Below are 20,548 nucleotides of genomic sequence, written 5' to 3'. Positions count from 1 at the left end.
TGTGAGTGTATGCTCAGTCTATATGTGTCTCTGTACTGTGGGGTGATATACGAGTGTGAGCTCAGTCTATACCTCTCTCTATACTGTGGGGTAATATACGAGTGTATGCTCAGTCTATATGTCTCTCTGTACTGTGGGGTGATATACGAGTGTGAGCTCAGTCTATACCTCTCTCTGTACTGTGTGAGCTCAGTCTATACCTCTCTCTGTACTGTGGGGTGATATACGAGTGTGAGCTCAGTCTATACCTCTCTCTGTACTTTGGGGTGATATACGAGTGAGCTCAGTCTATACCTCTCTCTATACTGTGGGGTGATATACGAGTATGAGCTCAGTCTATACCTCTCTCTGTACTGTGGGGTGATATACGAGTGTGAGCTCAGTCTATACGTCTCTCTATACTGTGGGGTGATATACGAGTGTATGCTCACTCTACACGCTCTCTCAACTGTGGGATGATACATCATGGTTCCAGCCCACAGGGAATGGGGAGCTCCAACATCCTGAAAGGGACCCTCCATATCCCAGAGTGTCCCAGAGTCCGAGGGCCGTACTGCGATCAAGGGAGCCGGCAGAACACAGCTGAGCTTCTGGCCTGCGGACATGCACCCTGGGTGCTGGAAGGCAGGGCTATCAGGTGGTGGGGCTAGGCATCCAGAAAGCTTGCGGGACCTGCTCCCTCCCTCCAGACTCCTGGGCTACCCTGTCCTGATTCATTCCCCTGGCCTTCAGGGTCCTCCTTCCTTCTCAAGCCCAGGGCCCTGGCCTGAAGCTGTTGGCTGCCTGCGGAAATGGCCAGGGTAGGCAGGTTTAGGAGGCTGTGGTCATCAGTCTCTCCTCCCCTTCACTGTCCCTTCCCAGAGGTGCTCCTCACTTGTACACGAGTGTTCTGAGCCATCAGCTGCAGGCTGCTGGCCAGCCCTGGCCTCAGAATCTCCTGTGACCCCACCACATTCCATGTGTGTGTGCGTGTGTGTGTGTGTGTGTGTGAAAGAAAGAGAGAGACACACACAACTTATTCTACAGATAAAGGAAGTGGTCAAATGCAGTGCATGCAGGAGCAACAGTATGTGATGCACAGGGGCCCCGCCAGGTGCTGTGTGGCTCTAGATTAGTGCCCCTGAGCCCAGCAAGAGCTGAATCCTGTTAAGGGGCTGTGCTGGGCTGATTGCTTTTCAGGGTGAGGAGGCCATGGGTGCCCAGAGCTGCAGGTTTCCTTTTTGTCTTGGCCCCTTGCCTGGGACCAGGAGACCTGTAGGCAGATTACTGCCCTATCTCTGCCTGCCCCACCCCTACAAAGCTGCCCTGCAAAAGATGATGTGACTGCTCTAAAATCTGAAGCCCTGGCTTCTGTCCAGCAGGGAGGAAGGTGCTGCTGCCAGGGCTGAGGTGAGGTGTGGGCCTGGTGAGGCCCTCAGATTCTACCTGGGCCTTGAGTGGGAGGAGTGCTTGGCTGCTGAAGCCTGGAAGCCATGTGGCTGCTTCTACCAGTCTGCAGCTTCACCCCAAAGCCCCAGTGGGTCACAGACTCAGGATCTTGCTTTCTTTTGCAGGGTGCGGAGTACGGTGATGGCTCGAAAGGGACTGGTCTGGGTTGCAGAGAGCTGGGCCGGGACACTGTTCTTTTTTCCTGGGGTCCCAGACCATCCTCCACAGGGTGGGTTCGGGGAGTGCTACAATGCTTGGGCCCAAGTCTTCTGCCCCTTGCAGCCTCTGTAAACAGCTGTCCTTAGAATAAAAGGGACTTAGCAAATATCAAAAGTAGTCACCATTTATCAATCAAGCACTTACTAAAAGCCTGGCTCAAAAAACTTAAGAAAAAAACTAGGTGTGTTATACACTTATTTTCATCACATCCTTTAGGCCTCATACAACCCTTTCATTGAGCCCATCTATAAATGAAGAAATAGAGGCTAGAGAAGATGAAACTTTGTGGCCAAGGTCACCCAGCTCATAAGCCGCGGAGCTGGAACTCATATCTAGGCGTGTTTCCCAAACCTGCGCTTCCAGCAAGTTCTCCAAGCTCCCCCAAGCTCATCTCACCCTGTCCTGTGATCTCTGAAGAAGCGCAGGCCCAGAGGTGTGAAGGGGTTTGTCCAAGGCCACAGTGTATTGGTGACAAGGCAGACTACACACCCGGGTCTGCTGATCCCCAGCCCAGAGCTCTGTGTGCCACCTTGGACCCCGCATCTCGCCCTGCCCATCCTGGCACCCTGTCCCCTGAGGCTAGGCGGTTGGTTGGCTTGTTCTCATTCCCTGCCCGCACTGCTGCTGGCCCCTCCCAGCCCCCACCTCTCCTGCTTTTCTGCTGGTAATTGCTTCCATCTGGCCACTGCTACAGGCTCTTATTCCTTTGGAAGTGTGCTCCCCTGCTGCCGCCCACATGGCTGTGAGGCCTCATCCTGCAACCTCAGTGACACATGGGTTAGAGGAGGGGCCCTGGGGGTCTGAGCTCAGGCACCCAGGCCAACGTGGTCATTACTGACATCTGGCATCCCCGGATTCCACCCCATCCACGCCTGGCTGAAGGCTGGAGAGGCACCTCGAAGACCCGCGTCTCAGTCTGAGTTGCGAGCTTCCCTTCTGTGCGCTCACAGGCTGCCACAGCCCCCACTGCCCCTTAGAGGTGGTCCAGGTCTCCCGTCCCTGGTTGGAAGGGATGGAGAAGTGGGGGCCAGCAGGGATGTGCCCTGGGGACATGCTTGAAGGTCATGGTGGGGGAAATGAATCAGGCCACTTACAGTGGCAGAGGCCGAGGCACCTGGGAGCTCTGGCAGGTGGGAATGGGGCTGACTTGTTTCCTTTGATGCCAAGCCAGTGACTCAGAGACAGCAGAACTAGCGATGAAGCTTCATTGTTTGGTCCTGATATAAAGTCAAACTGTGCATTTTAGCAGTGCATTTAATGCTCTGACTCCTTGCTTCGGACTCTGCCTAGGCTGCAGGGGGGGACCCCAGCAGGGTCCTCAGGGTGGCCATCTGAAGATTTCAGAAGCACGCTTCTGCCTGTGGAGGGGGCAAGTTTTCCATCATTTAAGATGTTCAGGTATAGACAGGTCACCCTGACAGGGACATTCCACAGGAGATGCAGCCACTGGAGGGGCATGTTTGTGGTGTGGAATGGGCTTGAAAAATCCTAAGGCATCTTCCTCCCTGAGGTTTTGGGATTTTAGTGTAAGCTCCAGAAACCGGTCTGCCTTGTTCACCGCTGTATTCTTCATGCCTGGAATGATGTCCAGCAAATAGTAGGTGCTTAGTAAATATCTGTCTGATGAATGAATGGAAGATGTAGCTCGGGTTTTCTGACTTTGTCTTCACTTAGCCCTGCTTTGCTTCCTGCTTTTCCTGGGGTGAAGGGAGAAGAGCTTCCCTTTGACAGGGGAGCTGTTTGTCAGAGAAGGCCTGGCCGTGGGCATCTCTGGAGAGGCAGGCAGGGGCTGCAGGTGGGGAGGGGCCGGAGTGTGCCCTTCTGAGGAGCGCATGCCCTCCACTCCGCCCACCCCAGGGTCACCAGGGCACATTCCTTAGCCCAACCTTATGTCCTTGCACAAACTGGTGCTAATCTCACTTCCTGTCCTTGACATCAGACCTCCCTTTCTAATTTGGGTCCAAGAAAGGTGCCCTGGAGGTGGGACCCTCTCTCAGGTGTCCTCAGGATGAGGGGCTCCCTCCTGTTCTTGCTTCACTGCAAATGACTGTATTCCCTCTCTCTGTTAGCTTTCCACTTAAAATTCCATTTGAAAGTGGGACAGAGGGCTTCTTGGCTTTAAGAATTTTTATTTAGAAATAATAGAAATTTCTTATTTGGGGGCTTTAGTGTAAGCTCCAGAAATTTATTTATAAATTTAGTGTAAGCTCTAAAAATTTATTTCTAGAAATAAAATAAAATCAAAAACCTATTTGGCTCTGGTCAGACTGTTGTTATTTGCCCAGTAGCTTGCCCCACGTGTTCTTAGCCTCGGCCTTTGCTCTCACTGTCGCCCCGCGTGGCTTGAGCGCCATGGTCATCACCTTCCTGAGCTGCAAGTGCCTTCCGCATCCAACTGGAGCCTCTGTTCTCTGGGGCATCCCTGAGCGCTCAGTGCACGGTCACCTACCCCTGCCCTCTCTGTTGGGACCTGAGAGGACCCTGTGCTGGCTGGCTTCTCATGCAAGCTGTGTCCTTTCCCCAGCTGCACAGCCTCGGGCTTACCATGAGCCTACCTTTCCTCCTCTGAGAAGTCAACACGTCTGAATGAGAGCATTTCACATAACAGCACAGTGCCTAGATTCCAGTACTCTGTGAATGCTGGCCGGTGCTTCTCTGTGATTCGGCGTGGGGCCCAGAGACTGAAGAGTGTCTCCCTTCTGGCCCAGGAGAAGGCCAAGTGGTAGGGTGGTAGGGCAGGGGCTGCTCCTGAAGACATCCCTTGCCTCCTCTCTGTCTCTTCCCAGCTGAGTGACCTCAGGCAGCTGTCTGGCTTTATTGGTTCTCCATCAGTCCATCTGTTAACTGGGCTCACAGTTTCTGCCTCCCCACCCCACACACTTACAGGGTTGTAATGCACAAATGAGGTAGACTTCTGCAAGCTGGGAGAGGCCTCAGAGGCGGACTGTAGGGCGGAACCTGTGACCTGGCTCTGCTGTGGCACACAGTAGTCACTCAATAATGATTTCTCTTTGCAGATGATGAACCGAAATGCAGAAAAGTAACTTGCTGTTCAAGGTCCCAGAGCATCTCCCTCCAGGCAGGGGACTGCCTCAGGAATGACCCTGGGTTTCTTGGCCCTCTGTCTCAGCCCTGTCCCCATCTCGATCCTTTCTCCAGGCCTGCGGTCACTGAGGGCCTGGTGTCCCTGGACCTGCCTGCAGCCCTGGGTGCGCTAGGCTGAGTGCTCTGGCAGTGCCCGGGCCTCTGCTGCTCCAGGACTGCCTTGGGCTGCCGGAGAGGGTTGGCAAGAGCTGGTAGGGGCTGGGTGTGAAGAGCCCATCCTCACAGGCTGTGGAGGCCCCTCTCTTCACACTTAGTGTCCCCTTCTCCTCTTGTCTCCTCTTGGGTTTTTTTCTTTATTTCTTGTTCCAATCCTATTCTGCTTTCCTTCCTTTTTCCTCGCCTAGGTTTCTCTAACCTCCTTCAGTCATATCTTCTCTCCTCTTGTCCCTCTGTCCCCCTCTGCCCCACCTTCTGCATCCAAGTTGTCCAGACAGTGGCAGCTGGACCTGGGGCCGGGTCGGGTGGGCATCCTGCAAGGCCGTGGAGGTCCTGGAGCACCTCCTCTTGTTGGCAGTTCTAGCATTTTTGAACAAAATGGCTCTTGCATCAGTTGGGTTTGGTGAAGGGACAGTGACTACCTAAAGTACGGAATGCTTCGATCTTAAGCTCAGTTCCCCGGGCCCTCACCCACTTTGTTGCACACCTTCCTGGGCAGGAAGCTGAGATCTTGTCCTGGAGCCTGAGGGTCTCCAAAGAGCTGGCTGGTGGAACTTCTCTGCCCTCTGCCCTCCACCGTCCTTTCTCCAGAGCTCCAGCTCTTTCCCCGAGAGGTACCTGTTAGGATGGAGGAGGCTGGCCAGAACAGAGAGACTCCTGCCCAGATGCCGTTCAGGTAAACACAGTGTGTTGTATTTGGGCTGATGCATGTGTTTGTGGGTGTGCCTGCACGCTATGGTGTGCAGATGAGTGTGTACACGGGTCGTGGGAAAGAGAGAACGTGGGGTGCGCTCGTGTGGGCCGAGGCCCCCGCTTCTGGGCCTGTCACTGCACAGGTCTGCACCTAGCCCAGAGCTCTCCTGTCTATGGTCCGTGTGTGCCTGGCTTTGCACTGGGGCTTTGCTCTGTCTTGGGGGCCAGCTGGTGCCCTGCCGTAGTCTTGCGCAGCGGTGACTGAGCCCTGGCCTCCCATTCAGCTGCCTGGGGGCTCTTGGGCGAGCATTTGCCCCCACCTCCCAGAATGGAGGCGTGTGGGGGCTTCCTGCCCGGCATCTCAACCCTGCCAAGGCGGAGGGAATGGGGAACAGCTGCGTCGGCTGATTCCGGCTCCGTATGGATTTGGTTTGAAAACAAAGCTCCCTCTGTGTGTTCTCAGGCCCCTTACATAACCAGGGGGCGGGGGCGGGGCCAGCAGGCAGGACGGGGTGGAGATGGGGACAAGGAGACACCACGGTGGGATGGCCGCGAAGGGGCAGGGACCAGGGACCGTAGAGGAGAGAGCACCGGAAGGGAAAGAAAGGCTAGGCTTGACCCTATAATTCTACTTCCTGCCTCCTGGGGGGGAAGGAGCTGATTGCCAGGTCTGACAACTTTTACCCGGCTGAAGCCTTGTCTTCCTCGCCTTGGGCCCTACCTGCCAGCCCTGAACCCCCAAGCAGGGGGCTGCAGGAGCTCTCTGGGAGCGAGGCCGGATCAGGTTTGGGGCTGGGCCCAGGAGGCCACCCTTAGCCCCACCCTTAGCCCCACCCTGTAACTGAACACATTCCGCAAAGAAGGGACTCATTCTCCAACCCTGCTCTTGGGCACCTGGTCACTCCTCCCGGACCTGGCTCCAGAAGCCCCTTGGCTCCCCTCCCCCTCCTTGCTGCTGGCCCCGCCCAGCCGCCCCGAGGCCCCGCCCAGCGTGCTCACCCAGCTCCCACCAGGACTCCCGCAGCTCCAGGCCCTGTGGCCCACCCCCTGCGAGGCCTTGTGGCTCCGTCCCTGCTTCTCCCCAAATAATCACACATGCCCCTCTTGCCATCACTGTCCCTGCAGCTGACCAAATAGAGTGAAAAGAAAATGTTCTTTTTCCGAACAGCTGGACTGACAGGCCAGGAAGGCCAGGTGAGCTGGCCAGTCTTGGGTGTGTTCTTGGGGGTGGGACATGCCCTCTCCCCAAGCCCAGAATAAGTTAGCTCCTGGGCAGGAGCATCAGTAGGGCCAGGGCCCCTGTGGAGGCCTGGTCTGCTGGATTTTCTCAGGGTCCGTGTCTTCTCTGTGCCTCAGTTTCTCTGAGTTTTTTTCTGGTGCCAGGCGTCCTTGGCAAGAACCCCCGGATTTAATTTGGCCCTAAAGGTAGTGCTTGTCCCCAGTCTGTAAGGGATTAGCAGCCTGAGAACAGGGATGGCTTCTGAAAGGGCAGTGGGGAGGAGCTTCTGGCCAGGCTCCAGGTTTTCTGTCTGGGCACAGGTGACAGAGAACCCAGGGTTCCGGTGCTTGGCCTGACTTCTGGCACGGCCCCTCGGTTACATTTAGGGTATCTGCCTGGGGGTAGCCTGTAGGACGGTGGGAAGCTCTGTGGAAAGGTGTGAGGAGGCTCAAACCTGCTCAACGGGCCCTAGACTCTGGAATCCTCTGTCCCCAGGCCCTGACCAGTGCCCGGATGATCCTGAAATTGCTAATGCCTCAGGGCTTGAGCCCAGAAGGTCTGATGGGCAGGTGGTGTCTGGAGGCGGGCCTTAGAAGTTTCCCGGATTTCTGTGCGGGTGGATTTGTGTGAGGGTGTCCGGGAGGACAGTCTCTGGTCCGGATCAGGATTAGGTGCAGGTGTGGAGTCCGGGACAGGCTGGGAGGATGGTGAGTGAGCCCTGTGAAGGCACCTCTGCCCCATGCCTGACTGCCCCAACAGACTGCCCCAGGATACTGCCCAGCCCCCCAGGACAGGTGTATTGAGGCCCTGTGTCTTCTTCCCACTTGCTTTCCTGCAGGCCCCTTCCCCACACACTCCCCCTCCCCATGTCCTTCTGACACGACAGGAGTGGGCCTGTCTTCCTGGGAGCTGAGCTTGGCCAGGCAGAGGCTAGGAGCCTAGGGCTTCACCCAACTTTTGGAGATGAAGAGATCCCCAAAGGGCTGGCTTAGCCACTCCCCGCTCCCCTTGACGCTCCCTGGCTCCAGGGACCTACAACATGACAAACAAACTCAGCTGGAGCCAGAGCTGAAGTTGAAGGAGCCCTGTGCTGAGGGATGGGGGAAGAAAGCACCCTGGCAGAGGAGGCCCAGCAGACCCCAGAAGCTGTATGTCGGGGTGGGGAGGTGGGCAGGGAAGGAGTGTGTGTGTGCGTGTATGCATTCCTGTGTGTTCCACGTTGGCTTTGGAGTGTGCACCTGTGTTTGAGCAAGGATTGCTCTGTTTGTGTGCGGAGATGCGTTTGTAGGTTTCTGACGTGGGAGGGTCTGCTTAGAGCAGGGTTGGTCTTGAGAAGGAGCACAGAGTGTCTTTCCAGTGCCTCCTGGCTCTGGGGTGTGGGTGGGGCTGTGACGTTCAGATTTGCCTCCACCTATTGGTTGGCTGACCCCCGGGGCCGAGGTGGCCCTGGGTGGTCTCTGATAACCTGAGTGTCAGCCAGCGCTTCCACCTGCTCAGCCTTGAGCCTTGCCCCAGAGGGACCATCACTCAGACTCCCCCAGCAGCTCCTCAGATGCCTGCCACCACTCCCCTTCCCACATCATTAACCTTTATCAGAGGGGGGTCTCATATGCACAGCTTTTCTCTGAAAAGTCTTACTGATGTGAAACAACCTCAGAGGGGCTTCTCTGCCGGCTTCTCTGTTCCCAAAGGACAGGCTGATGTGGGAAATGGAGGTTGTGGTTTTTCTTCTCCACGGTTTTATTTCTCGTCTTGAGATTCACTGTGAGAGCTACACTCTGTGCCCCCAACATGCAGAGCATTCCCACTCTCCCCTAGTCCCACCCTCCACTCCTATAACCCTGTTGGGCTCCTAATAGGAATTCAGGAGTGGACCATCCCCTGCTGACACCCTGAAACCTTGTTCCAGAACCACTGCAGGCCAGTTGGCAGTGCAGTGCTGACCTGAGTACCTGGTGAGGGGAGGAGAGAGGGCTAAGTCCTGCAGAAGTGAGGGTCCCTGTTTTAAGTAGGGACCATGGGAGAGGTTTCCCTGCTGCTCCTGGGTGCTCCAGAGCAGCCATCCTCGTGGCAGCCACGCATGGAGCCAGAATCAGAATGCTACCCATCTGGAAAGGGGTCCCAGCACCTGTACTGTCCCTGCTTGGGGACTTCGGTTGTACCTGCTCTGGACAGGGGACATCACCTAGCAGAGGGAACATCACTCTGGAAATAAGGCTTTGCTCAAATGAAGAAGGGATTGCTTTTAAGTTGCTGTGGAGAGCACGTGCTGTTCAGGAGAGGGGCCCATCTCTGCCCCCGCTGAGGATCTGTGGCCAAGCCCTATGGGGAGGCCTCTCAGGTGGCACTGATCGGAGGCCTCAGTACCTCTCCTAGGTGCTACACCCAGAGAGAGAGAGTATGGCTTCTCCAATGGGCCTCCACCCTCTCCCTCACCTCATGCTTCTCCCACCCCAGCCATGCACCCAGAGTCTGGCCAGTACGTGGGAGCCACATTTAGTGCAGGTGGAGTCTGGGTAGCAGTGCCCTTCCCTCTCTCCCGGGCAGCTGTGTGTGTCCCATGTGGCATGTGCAGTGGCCCAGCAGCCAGTAGGCGAGGTGAGTGTAGTTACAGTGTGGTGGCAGGTGGGAGCCGTGGGTGGCAGGTCTGTGGACCCCTCCCTTTGCTGAGGTAGGGCTGACCTTGAGTGGAGAGGGGCTGCCATGTGCTGGGGGCGGCCTAGACCAGGGTGATCTTCAGCCTCTAGGGGCAGAGTGCTTGCTCTGGGCCCAGCCTGTCCCTAGGCTGTGGGCTTTCAGTCCTGGGATGTGTTTCCAGGCTCACACACCTCCCAGGACGTGTCCTGTGACCTTCATTGCACGGATGAGGAATCTGAGTCGCTGAGAGATGTAAGACCTTGTGAGGGTTACCCGGCCTGTGACCACAGAGTTCAGACGGACCCCAGAGAGCTTACCGCACATCTATGCATGCCATAGAGTAGGGGTTCCCAGCAGTCCAGACTGCTTGAATTTATTCCTGGCTCTACCCCTGGCTAACTGTCTGACTTTGGGACCCTTAATTTAACCTCTGTGTGCCTCAGTTTTCTCATCTGTAAACCAGAGTAAAAGAGGATTACCACACAGTATTTGTATACAGTAGCTGTGGAACAACCCCAGGGATCTTTTAAAGATGAATCCAGGGTATCGCTTGTCTGTTAATACCCTCCAATAACTCCTCATGGGACCTTGAATAAAGTGCAAGCTCCTGGGATGGCCTGTGACATCACACACCACCTGGCCTATGTGGCCTCCCTGGCATCACCGCCGGCCTTTCCTTGCTGTCTCTGATTACTTCAGACTTGTTTCCATTTCTTACACCTCACAGGCCCGCAGAGTCTTTGCTCCTCTCTCATTCTGGAATCTTCTGCCTTCCTACTTCCCATTTCCCCATCCTTGCCTGCTCACCTTTTGCTTAGGTCTGAGGTCAAGGGCCCAGCTCCTCGGAGATGTGCCTACCCTGCAGTCCCAAGGAGCTGCCCCCTCTCTCCCCGCCCACAGCCCTGTCTTCTTGGCCTCATAGTCTGTATTATCATTACATTACCTCATTCGCTGATCTGTTTGCAGTGCCCCCCCCCCCCCAGGTATATACTGCAGAGGGGCATAGGCCTGTTACTTGTTTCCTGCTGTGGTACAGTGCCTGAGGCAGTGCCCTGCACACAGTAGGGCACAGTCTCTGTTGGTTCCTGTTCGTGCCCTACTGCCCAGCCTCTCTGTGTGCCTGGAGGCCTTGGCACCCCTGCCTGGCTTGGGACCCTGCTCTTCTCCTGACATGCCCTTCTGAGGAGCACGTAAGGGAGGAGGGAAGTGGCCCCATGGCCCTCCTGGGTCCACACAGGAGTAGTTCCCAGGGTGAACTCATTTAGAGTGTCACCCTGCTGCCTTAGGCTTGGCAAGGTCAAAGGTTCCATGACTCAGTTCCATGGAAACCGCATCTGCCAGGAAAAGGGTATCCTTGTGCGCTCAGAGGAAATTATTTCCAGAAGGGTAAATACAGATGGGCTGACTGCGCCCTCTTCCCAGGGCTGCTTCTGGCAATCCCCCTGTCTGGGCACACCTGATCTTCGCACCGAGCCTTTTTCACTTGCTGAGAAGAGGATTCAGCTGCTGTGCTCTGAGTGAGGCTGCTGCTAGCCCATATAGTGTTCTCACGTAAAGCAGAAAAAATGATCCTGTAATTGGACACAACCCTGTACCGAGGTGAATGGTTTGACCAGCAGGGGAAGGGCTGGGCTTCAGCTATGCTGTGCAAGCCCAGTGTGCCTTCCAGTGCCCTGTGGCCCAGCCCCTGCCATGCCTTGTCTGTAGAGCAGGACTAGAGGGAGGGACAAGGGGACCTATGCCCGCGGAATCTGTGAGAGGGGCAGGTGATGCTTCCACTTCCCCGTGGTCACAAGTCACTCTTACCTGCCTGTCCACCCACCCTGTGGGGCAGTGTGACTTACCCATCACTCACTCAGCCAGGGAGCGTCATTCTGGAATTCAGGTCCAGGTGTGTTGTGTAAGACTCCAAAGTTTGTATTTCCTATTTTTTCTTCTTTTCCTTTTGGCAAGATTTTAGTTGAAAGTGTATATAGTCACCAGTTAAAAAAAAAAAAAGTTAAACATACAAAAGGGTATTTGATAAAAAGAAAGTCTTTCTCCCATTCCAGACCCCTGTCCACAGGCTGTCCTCTTGAGAGGCACCCGCCTTAGTTTCTTCAGCATCCTTCTGAAGTTATCTCCCGTATACAGACATGGCCATGTATGCACATGGATCTTTTGTTAAAAGCACAGTTGGAGATGCACAGAACACTGTTTTCCACTTACCTTTTAAAAATTTAATACAGGGCTTGGGGGATCATTCGGTAGTGGCATGAGTGCATTTACATCCTCTTTTCCACAGATTCCTCGTGTTCCATTGTCTGTGTGGTGCTGTGTCTAAACAAGTCTTAGTGGATAGCTTTTCTAATTGTTTCCATCGTTTGCTGTCACACATAGTGCTAGCTGAAAGGTCTTGATAGAAAAGTTTGTGCAAAGACTTTTCTGTAGAATGAACTTCTAGCAGTGGAATTCCCAGGCTCAAGGGGATTTTGATAGATATTGCCAAATCACTTCCAAAACAATGGCCTTGGTTTTCACTTCCACTACTGACCCGTGACAGGTCATTTCCCCACCTCCGCCAGCGCTGTGGCTCTCAGAAGAATGTCTTTCCTCTATGCCATTACATTATTTATTATAAATGGCATATTCGTGTCCTTAGCCCATTTCTCTGTTTGATTTATTGACCATTTCTCTTACTGATTTGTGTGAGCACATTATTAGCTAAGGGAATTCACTGGTCCATTCCATGTTTGTTGCAAACACTTTTCCCAGTTTGTTGTCTTTTAACTGTTCATTTTCCTTTGCTCTCTTGCTCATTCCCTCCATCTCTTAAACCTTTATGTTGTGGAATCAATCCGTCTTTTCTTATACAGCCTCTGAATTTTTGTCCTAAAATTGGGTCTCCCTCTCTCCATGAATACAAAAACATTTCAAAAGATTAAGGATACTAGAATCCCATGTGACAGTCATCTAGGTTTGCAAGTGTTAATGTTTTCCCATATTGTGTCAGGTTTTTTACAGACATAAAATATTAGAAGATTAGCACGGAACCCTGCTCTTTACCCCTAATCCATCCCAATCTCATTTATCTCTTCCCAGAATGTAATATTCACCAAAAGTTGGGTGGTTCCTTCATGTTTTTGAAATTTTTTTAGCTTCTACACTATTTATGTAGTGTTTTGTGTGTTTCTAAAGTGAACGAATTCATACTGTATGTATCTTTTCACCACACTTAAAAAAAAAAGTAATGTCATGTTTTCAGGATTACCCAGTAGATTAATTTCTTCCATTTAAATGGCTGTATGGTATTCAGTTGTATCAATATACCGCAGCTTATTCATGTATCCCTCTACTCATGGACACGTAAGGTGCTTGCATTCTTCTGCTGTTACCATAATGCTGTAAGAGCATCCTTAATGGTGTACATGTACACATGGGTCACTGTTGGCTATGCCGGGACATGGAATTACTGGATTGTCAAGTGCACCTTACTAGACATCCTGAATTGCTCTTCTAAGCCTCTGTATCAGTGAACTCCTACCAACAACATGCGAGAAATGATACTTGGTTTTAATCTGCACTGCCTAGTTTCTAGTAAGGCTGAATATCTTTTTGTGTTTATTAGGTGTTTGCATTTCATCTATGAATTGCCTTTTTCTGTCTTTTGCTTTATTCTATTATTCCTTGGTCTTTTTCTTACTGATCTGGTGGAGCACTGATATATCCAAATGTTTTGGTTATACACCTTGTCTCTGCCTCATTCAAGGCTGAAACACCTAACCACTGCACCTCTGTCTCTGCCTGTGGTTTTCTGATGATCTGTTCTGCAGAAGGGGTGTCGCTCAGGAAGGAGTTGTGATCAGGGGCCTGTGTACCTTCTCTAGGAGGTGTCACACCCGGAAAGAGCAATGAGGCCTCCTTCTTCTCCCCCGCTCCATGCTCCTCCCCACCCAGCAGTGCACCCAGAGTCTGACCAGTACGTGGGAGCCACATTTAGTGCAGGTGGAGTCTGGGTGGCAGTGCCTTTCCCTCTCTCCTGGGCAGCTGTGTGTGTCCCGTGTGGCATGTGCAGTGGCCCAGCAGCCAGGAGGCGAGGTGAGTGTAGTTACAGTATGGTGGCAGGTGGGAGCCGTGGGTGGCAGGTCTGTGGACCCCTCCCCTTGCTGGGGTAGGGCTGACCTTGAGTGGGGAGGGGCTGCCATGTGCTGAGGGGGGCCTAGACCAGGGTGATCTTCAGCTTCTAGGGGCAGAGTGCTTGCTCTGGGCCCAGCCTGTCCCTAGGCTGTGGGCTTTCAGTCCTGGGATGTGTTTCCAGGCTCACACACCTCCCAGGACGTGTCCTGTGGTCTGCATTGCACGGATGAGGAATTTGAGTCTCTGAGAGATGTAAGACCTTGTCAGAGTTACCCGGCCTGTGACCACAGAGGCTCGGTTAGGCCTCAGGTCTGTATCCAGACCCCTTTCCTTTGCTTCCAGGTGGCCAAAGGTACTTTGAAGTCTGGGACTGGTGGCTGGGGATTGAGTCTAGGCTGGCCCTCTTGAGGAGCAAGTAAGGAGGAACTGAGGTTTCCTGGGTAAGAGGATGCAGCTCTGCTGGGACCACACGGGGTTTATTGGCTGATATTCACTCTTGGTGTGATCCAGCAACCTTGGAGCTGGTTGTAATAAATGTGAGTCAAAAGTGGAGAAAGTCAGTGCTACAGGCACCACACCTTTGTGATGATAACAGTGTGCTGTGGGCCCATGAACATATGTTTAGCAAAAAGTATAGCTTTTGCTGGGACTGCCAGCTTCTAAGCTGGGCCTCTAGCAAGTCCCTGGCACCTTGTATGCCCAGGTCTTTGCAAAGTGTCTGGGGTATTTTAATTGGAAACTTTCTGTTCATACTTGTTCTGTCCATTTGCTCATTCATTTAGACATCTGGTCATTTCAGTATTTGTCCATTACCTACCTTGAATCAGGTGTTAAATTTGGTGCTGGAGATACCGTGAGCTGCAAGAAGTCCCTTTCTTAGGATGCAGCATCTTGTGAGTCCGGGAGACAGTGTGGTGTAACAAGGTCACGGGGCAAGACAGTCGCAGGAGAGGAGAGGCTCCTAGACAGGTAGTGTGGGACCTGTGTCAGAGGAAGTATAGAAGGGAGAGTGGCCAGGATGAGTGGAGGTTGGGCAGGAAGGCCCTGGCCTGGGTCCTAACAATGATTCCTGATCTCCCAACACTTATATACTGTGGTCAGCCTTTGCAATGATGAGGACTCAGGTATGTAACTCTTGTCACTGCGCTGGCCTCTGCCCTGTCTCCATTCTCAAATTTGGGTCAGGGTGCAGCTGGGGCCCGCAAGCTAAAATTCTTATCTTTGGGAAGGAGAGGGAATGTTTAGGAAGTGCTGTGAGGGGTTATGCAGGACTCTCTCAGGTCAGTGGACAGTCAGCTGTATGTAGTGTAAGGTTCAATCTTTATTCTGTGCTTTTGATCACAGAACAGACCGACTGAAAGCTAGTGGTTTTTTCATGATTTTTTAATCCAACCTGTATTCCACACCATTACAGCTTTGGGATTCTACTTAGCACTCGAAGAAGGAGGGAGTACTGCTTAGAGATATTATCCACTGAGCATTTCCTGTGTGCCTTTCCTATGTTAGCTTGTCAACCACTGCAAGCAAACTGGTCGAGACTCTTCACACCTGTTGAACAGATTGGGAGACCAGAGCTTAGGGATGCAAATTTGTTTCCTCAAAATGACACACCGGGCAAGCTGCAGAAGCAGGGCTGGGTCCCTGTGGCCAGTCCCCTTGGGCACAGCTTTTGGCCAGAGGAAGGGGGAAGGTTCTGGCGAGGCAAGTCCATGTGACCTACTTACCACCCTGAACCTGGCCTGCCATGTAGGCCTCAGGAAGGTAGGTGTGTGAGGCGTAGATGTGGGGGTGGGGGCAGGCCTGGGAAATGCCAGGGTCAGGAACGGGTTGGGTGTGGGCAGAGCGGAGGTTGGCTGCTGGGGAGTGGCACTGTCACCTCGAACTGTGCCTCCATGCTCAGAGTCCCAACGGCCCAGTAGGCTTGTGGGGGAAGGCCAGGAATAATAGCATCTTTTCAACGCTGATGCAGTTGAGACCTGAGGACAGTGTTCACTGCGGCTGTGAATCAGAACGGCCAGGGCCCTCCTCAGGCATCTCAGACCCCCTCATAAGCCTGCCTGATGTGGACTCCAGGAAGCATGGGGAGCTTACTAAACTCTGCAGGTGCTCCCGGGGGCCTCTCAGAGGTCCTCTAGGCCACACTGCCCAATAGAAATGCAGTGGGGATTGCAGTGCAAGCCACATAGTCGTTCTTAATTTTAAAATATGTTACTGAGCCACATTTTAAAAAAATGCAAAAATAAGGAGTTAAAATTGATTTTAATGTTTTAACTCAATATAGTCCAAATATTATTTTCCACTTATGGCCCATCTCAGGGTGGACCAGCCTCACTGTCAGTACTCCACAGCTGCATGTGGCTGGGGGCCACCATATGGGACAGGGCAGGGCTGGTGCCAGCCACTCTTTTCAGAAGAGGTATCTGGAGGCCAGAGGAGGCAGGGGACTGGCCATGCTGGCGGTGAGCTGGGTTCAAGCTCCAACCCCAGTAGTGCCTTCAGCTTTGGTTCCTTGGGGCCAAATTCATCAGCTTCTTGGTGGGAGGTATGAGGAGGGAAATATGCCCCGGAGCCCCTGCCTAGGGATCTGGCCACACCAGATTTTTCTTGTATTTCTCATGGGCATGAGTCAATACTATTGATTCCCTCCTGTCTCATTGCTTCAGCTTCCTCAGCCAGAGAATGGAATTCAGAGCTTCCACCCATCCTGGGCAGACACCCGCAGTATGACCTTCACATGCCTCCCTGTGCTGTCTCGTGAGTGGCAGCTGAGAGAGGGGCTGACACCGTGCTTCTTGCAGGAGGCTGCAGCACCAGGCTGTTTGGGCCACCTGTGGCCTGCAGGGGTGGGGAACAGAGAGCCTTCGTGATCTGCAGTGGGAGGCCTGTCCAGGCCCTTTTCCCCCACACTTGGGTGACCAGAGACAGTGCCACTGGCCCACTTGCGGGTCTTGAGGCAGTGGGTCAGTGGTTTTCCTCTCCTGCTTCACAAGAGCCTGGGGCCAGGGCAAGCCGCACATCCCCCATCATTCTGTGGTCATGCTGTGCTGCTCAGTGCTGGGAGATGACAGTCTGCAGGCCGCGCTTAGCCAGGGGCTAGGCCAGAGGAGCCGGAGTCAGATCCTGATCTATGGTTACTACCTCCTTCCCTCTTGCCCCACCTGCTCTATGGCAGTGACATCCCGGTGGAAAGGTCCATTTATTACTCAACAATTTTTTTGAGAGTGTCCTATGTGCTGGTCATTATTCTAGGCATTGGTGATACACATTGAGCAAAACAATGACAAAAAATATCTTTGCCACCAGGGGAAGGGGGGATCTGTAAAGTTGCATGTGTGTGTTGAATTTTTGGTGGGAGGTAGAGAAGGTGAGTAAACAGCTGAGTGAATCATCAAGCCTGTGTCCGTGGAAAAGCATTCCAGGCTGAGTGAACAGCATGCACGGAGGCCCTGCGGAGGGAATGTGCCTAGCCTAAGCAAGAAATGGTGGAGCCCGTGTGAGTGGAGCAGAATAAATGAGGGGAGAGTCAGGAAAGGAGGGCAGAGAGGTGCTGGCCAGTGGATCAGCCTTTCAGTCAGAGCAAGGACCTCCAAAATGAGGAAACATGAAGAGTTTTCGAGCTGCGAAGTGATCGGGCTGAGTCATCCATTCTGGAGAACTGCAATTAGTCGGCCATCTGCATCTAACTGATTGATTAAAGTGGTTATAGCCCCACTGCAGAACACCAGTGGTGTGTCCCTCACCTGCCACACTAGCAGCTGTGTTAGTTACAGTAAAGTCACAATGTGGCTGAGTCCCCTCTGAAGTCTTGGTGGATGACCCAGCTGAGAGAAATCCCTGGGGGCTGGCTGGCACCACTGAGATTCACACACCTTGAGAGGCTGGAAGCGTGGCCCTGTGGTAGAATGTGTGTAAGCAGATGTGGTGCTGTCCTGCTCTCAGGTTTTTAGCTTCAACAGGGTGGCCACATAAGTTCAGGGCCCAGATACCTGGCTTACCAGCTGAGGGATTTTGGTCCTGTTCCAGTGGTGTGGCATGACTTCAAAAAAGTGAACACAGCCTTAGCCAGCATTTGAGGAAGGCTGGTGTCCAGATGGAGGGCAATAGTAATCCTGCCAGGACAGCTGCATACCGTGGGAACATGCTGGAGAATCCCAGAGAGCCCCCAGGGCTCATGAGGTGGCTGCCTCAGAAGGAGCTTAGAAGGCGCCTTGTAGCTGTTGTTCGCATTGGAAGGATGTCAGTAGGACAGAGGGCCGACTTCCTCTAGCTGGCCCAGAGGGCAGCAGGTGGACATGCCCGGGACCTTTGAGCCTACAGAGCCATTTCTTGATGAGACGCTTCTAGAGGTGTGAAGGGTGGGGCCAGGGGTGTGGGCTCTGGAGCTAAGGGGCCTGAGTCACAGGCCCCGCCTCACTTGCTCCGCACACCTGAGCAGGTTGCTGACCCTTCCCTGGGTGGTAACAGAATAGTGTAACTCATAAGGCTGAGATCATACATGGACAGCCCTTAGAAGTGTCTAGCAGAGTGGTTTTCTTGGCATATAGTGATATCTGGAGACATTTTGGTTGTTACAGCTGGAGAGTGGGGGGAACTACTGGCCTCTAGCGGGTAGAGGTCGATGGTGTTGCTGGACATCCCATCTGGTACAGGACAGGCCCTCACGAGAAGGACTCCTCTGTTCCCCAAAGTAATGATGAGGAATTTGGGACCCCCTTGGTGTCACACGTATAAGTGCACAATACATTTCAGTTATTAATACTGGATGTAATACATCTTTAATCCCATCTCATTACTTGTGTGTTAAATGTTTATAAATCATCAGCTCTCTTCTAGGCACAATGACAGAGTCTGCAGATAGACTCCTCAGACCACAGCAATCTAGTCCCACGGGCAAGATTTAAAAACACATGATAATATACTATAAAACTAATAATGTGACAAAGCATCTTCTATATTCCAGGCACTCTAATAGACTCTTGGTATAAACGAGTCTTCCATCTCAGAGTTCAGAGGTTAGTGGGCAAGACATGAAAAGCAGTAATTACATAGTATGAGATCCTATTACCTGTTTAGTGCTGAAAGCAAGATACAAACAACATTTTGTGGGAAGAAAAACATCAGTTGTGTAGAAATGTTGGAAAAGACTTCATAGGGGTTGGACATGTGAGCTGATACTGTGGAAGGAGAGATTATCAAGGCAACTGGGGTGGGGGGTGCTTAGGGATTCCCAATGGAGGAAGAATGTGCAGAGGTGTGAGTGTGGAAGGAAAGGGTGGCTCCATAGTATGCTTGGGAAGTATCCCTGGGTTCCAAGGGCCCTGGTTGCTTCTAAAGAGTTTTGGCTTTTCATTTAAGGGATGGGGAGCGACTAAAGCAGGAGGGTGGTTTGATCCAAACCGTTTCTTAGAAAGCTGCCATGTCAGCAGTTCCCAGAGGGGGCTTGAGTGAGAAAAGACTTGTCATAGAGACGGATTAGGAAGCAGGTAAGTTGGGTGGGATCTAGAATCAGTCTGTGGCTTGGGAAGACGAGATGGGGGACTGTATCCTGAACCATTTCTGATGCTCTAGACTATGTGGCCTTGACACCGTGGCTGGGTTTTCTGAAGCTTTGCACCCCCAGTGCCTCCCACAATGCCAAACATTTGCTCGAATGAGGAAATGGGGTAGGATCAATAATATTCAGTAACTGTTTAGTAGGGATGGTGTAGAGGGGAGGGAGATATTGGAAGACTGGGTTGATGATAATGTGGGGTGGGGGTGGGCAGCAGGCAGGGACGGGTGTCATTTGGGATGGGTTAAGATTGAAGAATTTAAGATCATTCCAAGTAGGATGTGCAGCAGAAAATCAGAAATATTAGGATGTGACCTGGGAGAGAAATTAAAAGGGCTGACAATAATGAGCTTGAATCATCAGGGAATAAGTAGTAGTTGAGCCTCTGAGAATGAATGAACTTGTCCTGTGAAAACAAGCAGGGAAGAGCAGAGGTTCAAGGGCAGGTCCCTGGAGAAGGCCCACACTTAAAGGCAGTGGACCGGCCTAGAGGCTGACACGGGGGTGGGAGGAGATCCCGGAGCGTGTCTCAGCCTGGAAGTCAAGAAGGAGATGCGGGCTAACAGCAGCAGAGGCGTCAGACCACCATCAAGCGTGAAGACAGACCTTTCTCAGGTGTGAGAATTCGAGACCCCTGAAGGCTTTAGCAAGAGCAGCTTCAGCATACGAATAAGGGTGGAAGCAGGGGTGGGGTCCGGGTGGCAGAGGGGGTGCGAAGTGAGGGCGCAGCACGGGCAGAGTCTGACCTGTGGAGGTGAGGATGGCGATACAGGGGTAGCTGAGGAGGAGATCCAGGCGGGGGGTGGCAGGGGGGGTTTGTTTTTATTTAGGAAGAGGGAGACTTGAGGATGTTTCTAAGTCAGAGTAGAAGGGGGAGGAACGGGCGCTGGAGGGAACAGGAGGGAGCAGAGCAGTAGGTGGGCAGAGGGGACAGGCGGTTTTTCTCTGCAGGACTGAGGGACAGTGACATTGATTACGAGACTTGCAAAAGGCCTCCGAACTGACAAGCAGAGCCTGTGTCCTGCCCCCACTGAGCTTCTGGTACTCTCTGCAGGGACAGCAGCCCTCTTGCTCTGATGGGCCGGCTCTGAGGCACCTGGCATCGTGCTGTGTCCCTGGTACAGCGGCTACCGGCTGAGTACTTGCTGCGTGTTAGGCTATGAGCACCGGGGCAGCAGAGGCACGGGCGCTGCACCCACCTGGCCTTATTTCTTCACCCCGTGTCCCCGGTTCTGCCCTTCGGCGACTTCTGTGCCAGCACGCATCAGTCTTGCTTCAGCCAGGGACACTGTGGTTCTTGGCAGAGCTCCAGGAGAACACTAGGCCTCCCTGCCCTGGGTTGGCTTTACCTACTTGGTTGGGTGAGCTGGTCTCCTCTGCAGCTGGTGGCAGGTAGAAGTTCGTACACCTTGGCCCTGCGTGGA

General features: G+C 53.1%; 1 protein-coding gene across 9 annotated transcripts in view; it reads left to right on the top strand.

Moving 5' to 3' along the window:
• ST3GAL4 (ST3 beta-galactoside alpha-2,3-sialyltransferase 4) overlaps positions 1–20,548 on the top strand; it is a 49,359-nt gene that overhangs the window by 7,996 nt on the left and 20,815 nt on the right. Inside the window, exon 2 of one of the 9 annotated variants that reach the window (XM_037000834.2) lies at positions 5,408–5,584. The exons of 4 other annotated variants lie outside the window; for them this stretch is intronic. Coding sequence is in view for 3 of the 5 variants with exons in the window: in XM_073239506.1 (XP_073095607.1) it covers positions 7,525–7,527 (3 nt within the window). In the remaining 2 variants the exon portion in view is untranslated. Of the gene's footprint in view, positions 1–5,407; positions 5,585–7,505; positions 7,528–20,548 lie in introns of those variants that run through there. 4 more of the 9 variants (XM_017663558.3, XM_073239506.1, XM_073239505.1 and 1 more) reach the window with 4 other exon arrangements.

This window comes from Manis javanica, chromosome 6 (genome assembly GCF_040802235.1).
Source record: "Manis javanica isolate MJ-LG chromosome 6, MJ_LKY, whole genome shotgun sequence".
Taxonomy (NCBI): domain Eukaryota; kingdom Metazoa; phylum Chordata; class Mammalia; order Pholidota; family Manidae; genus Manis; species Manis javanica.
This window is presented reverse-complemented; position numbering and strand designations above follow the sequence as displayed.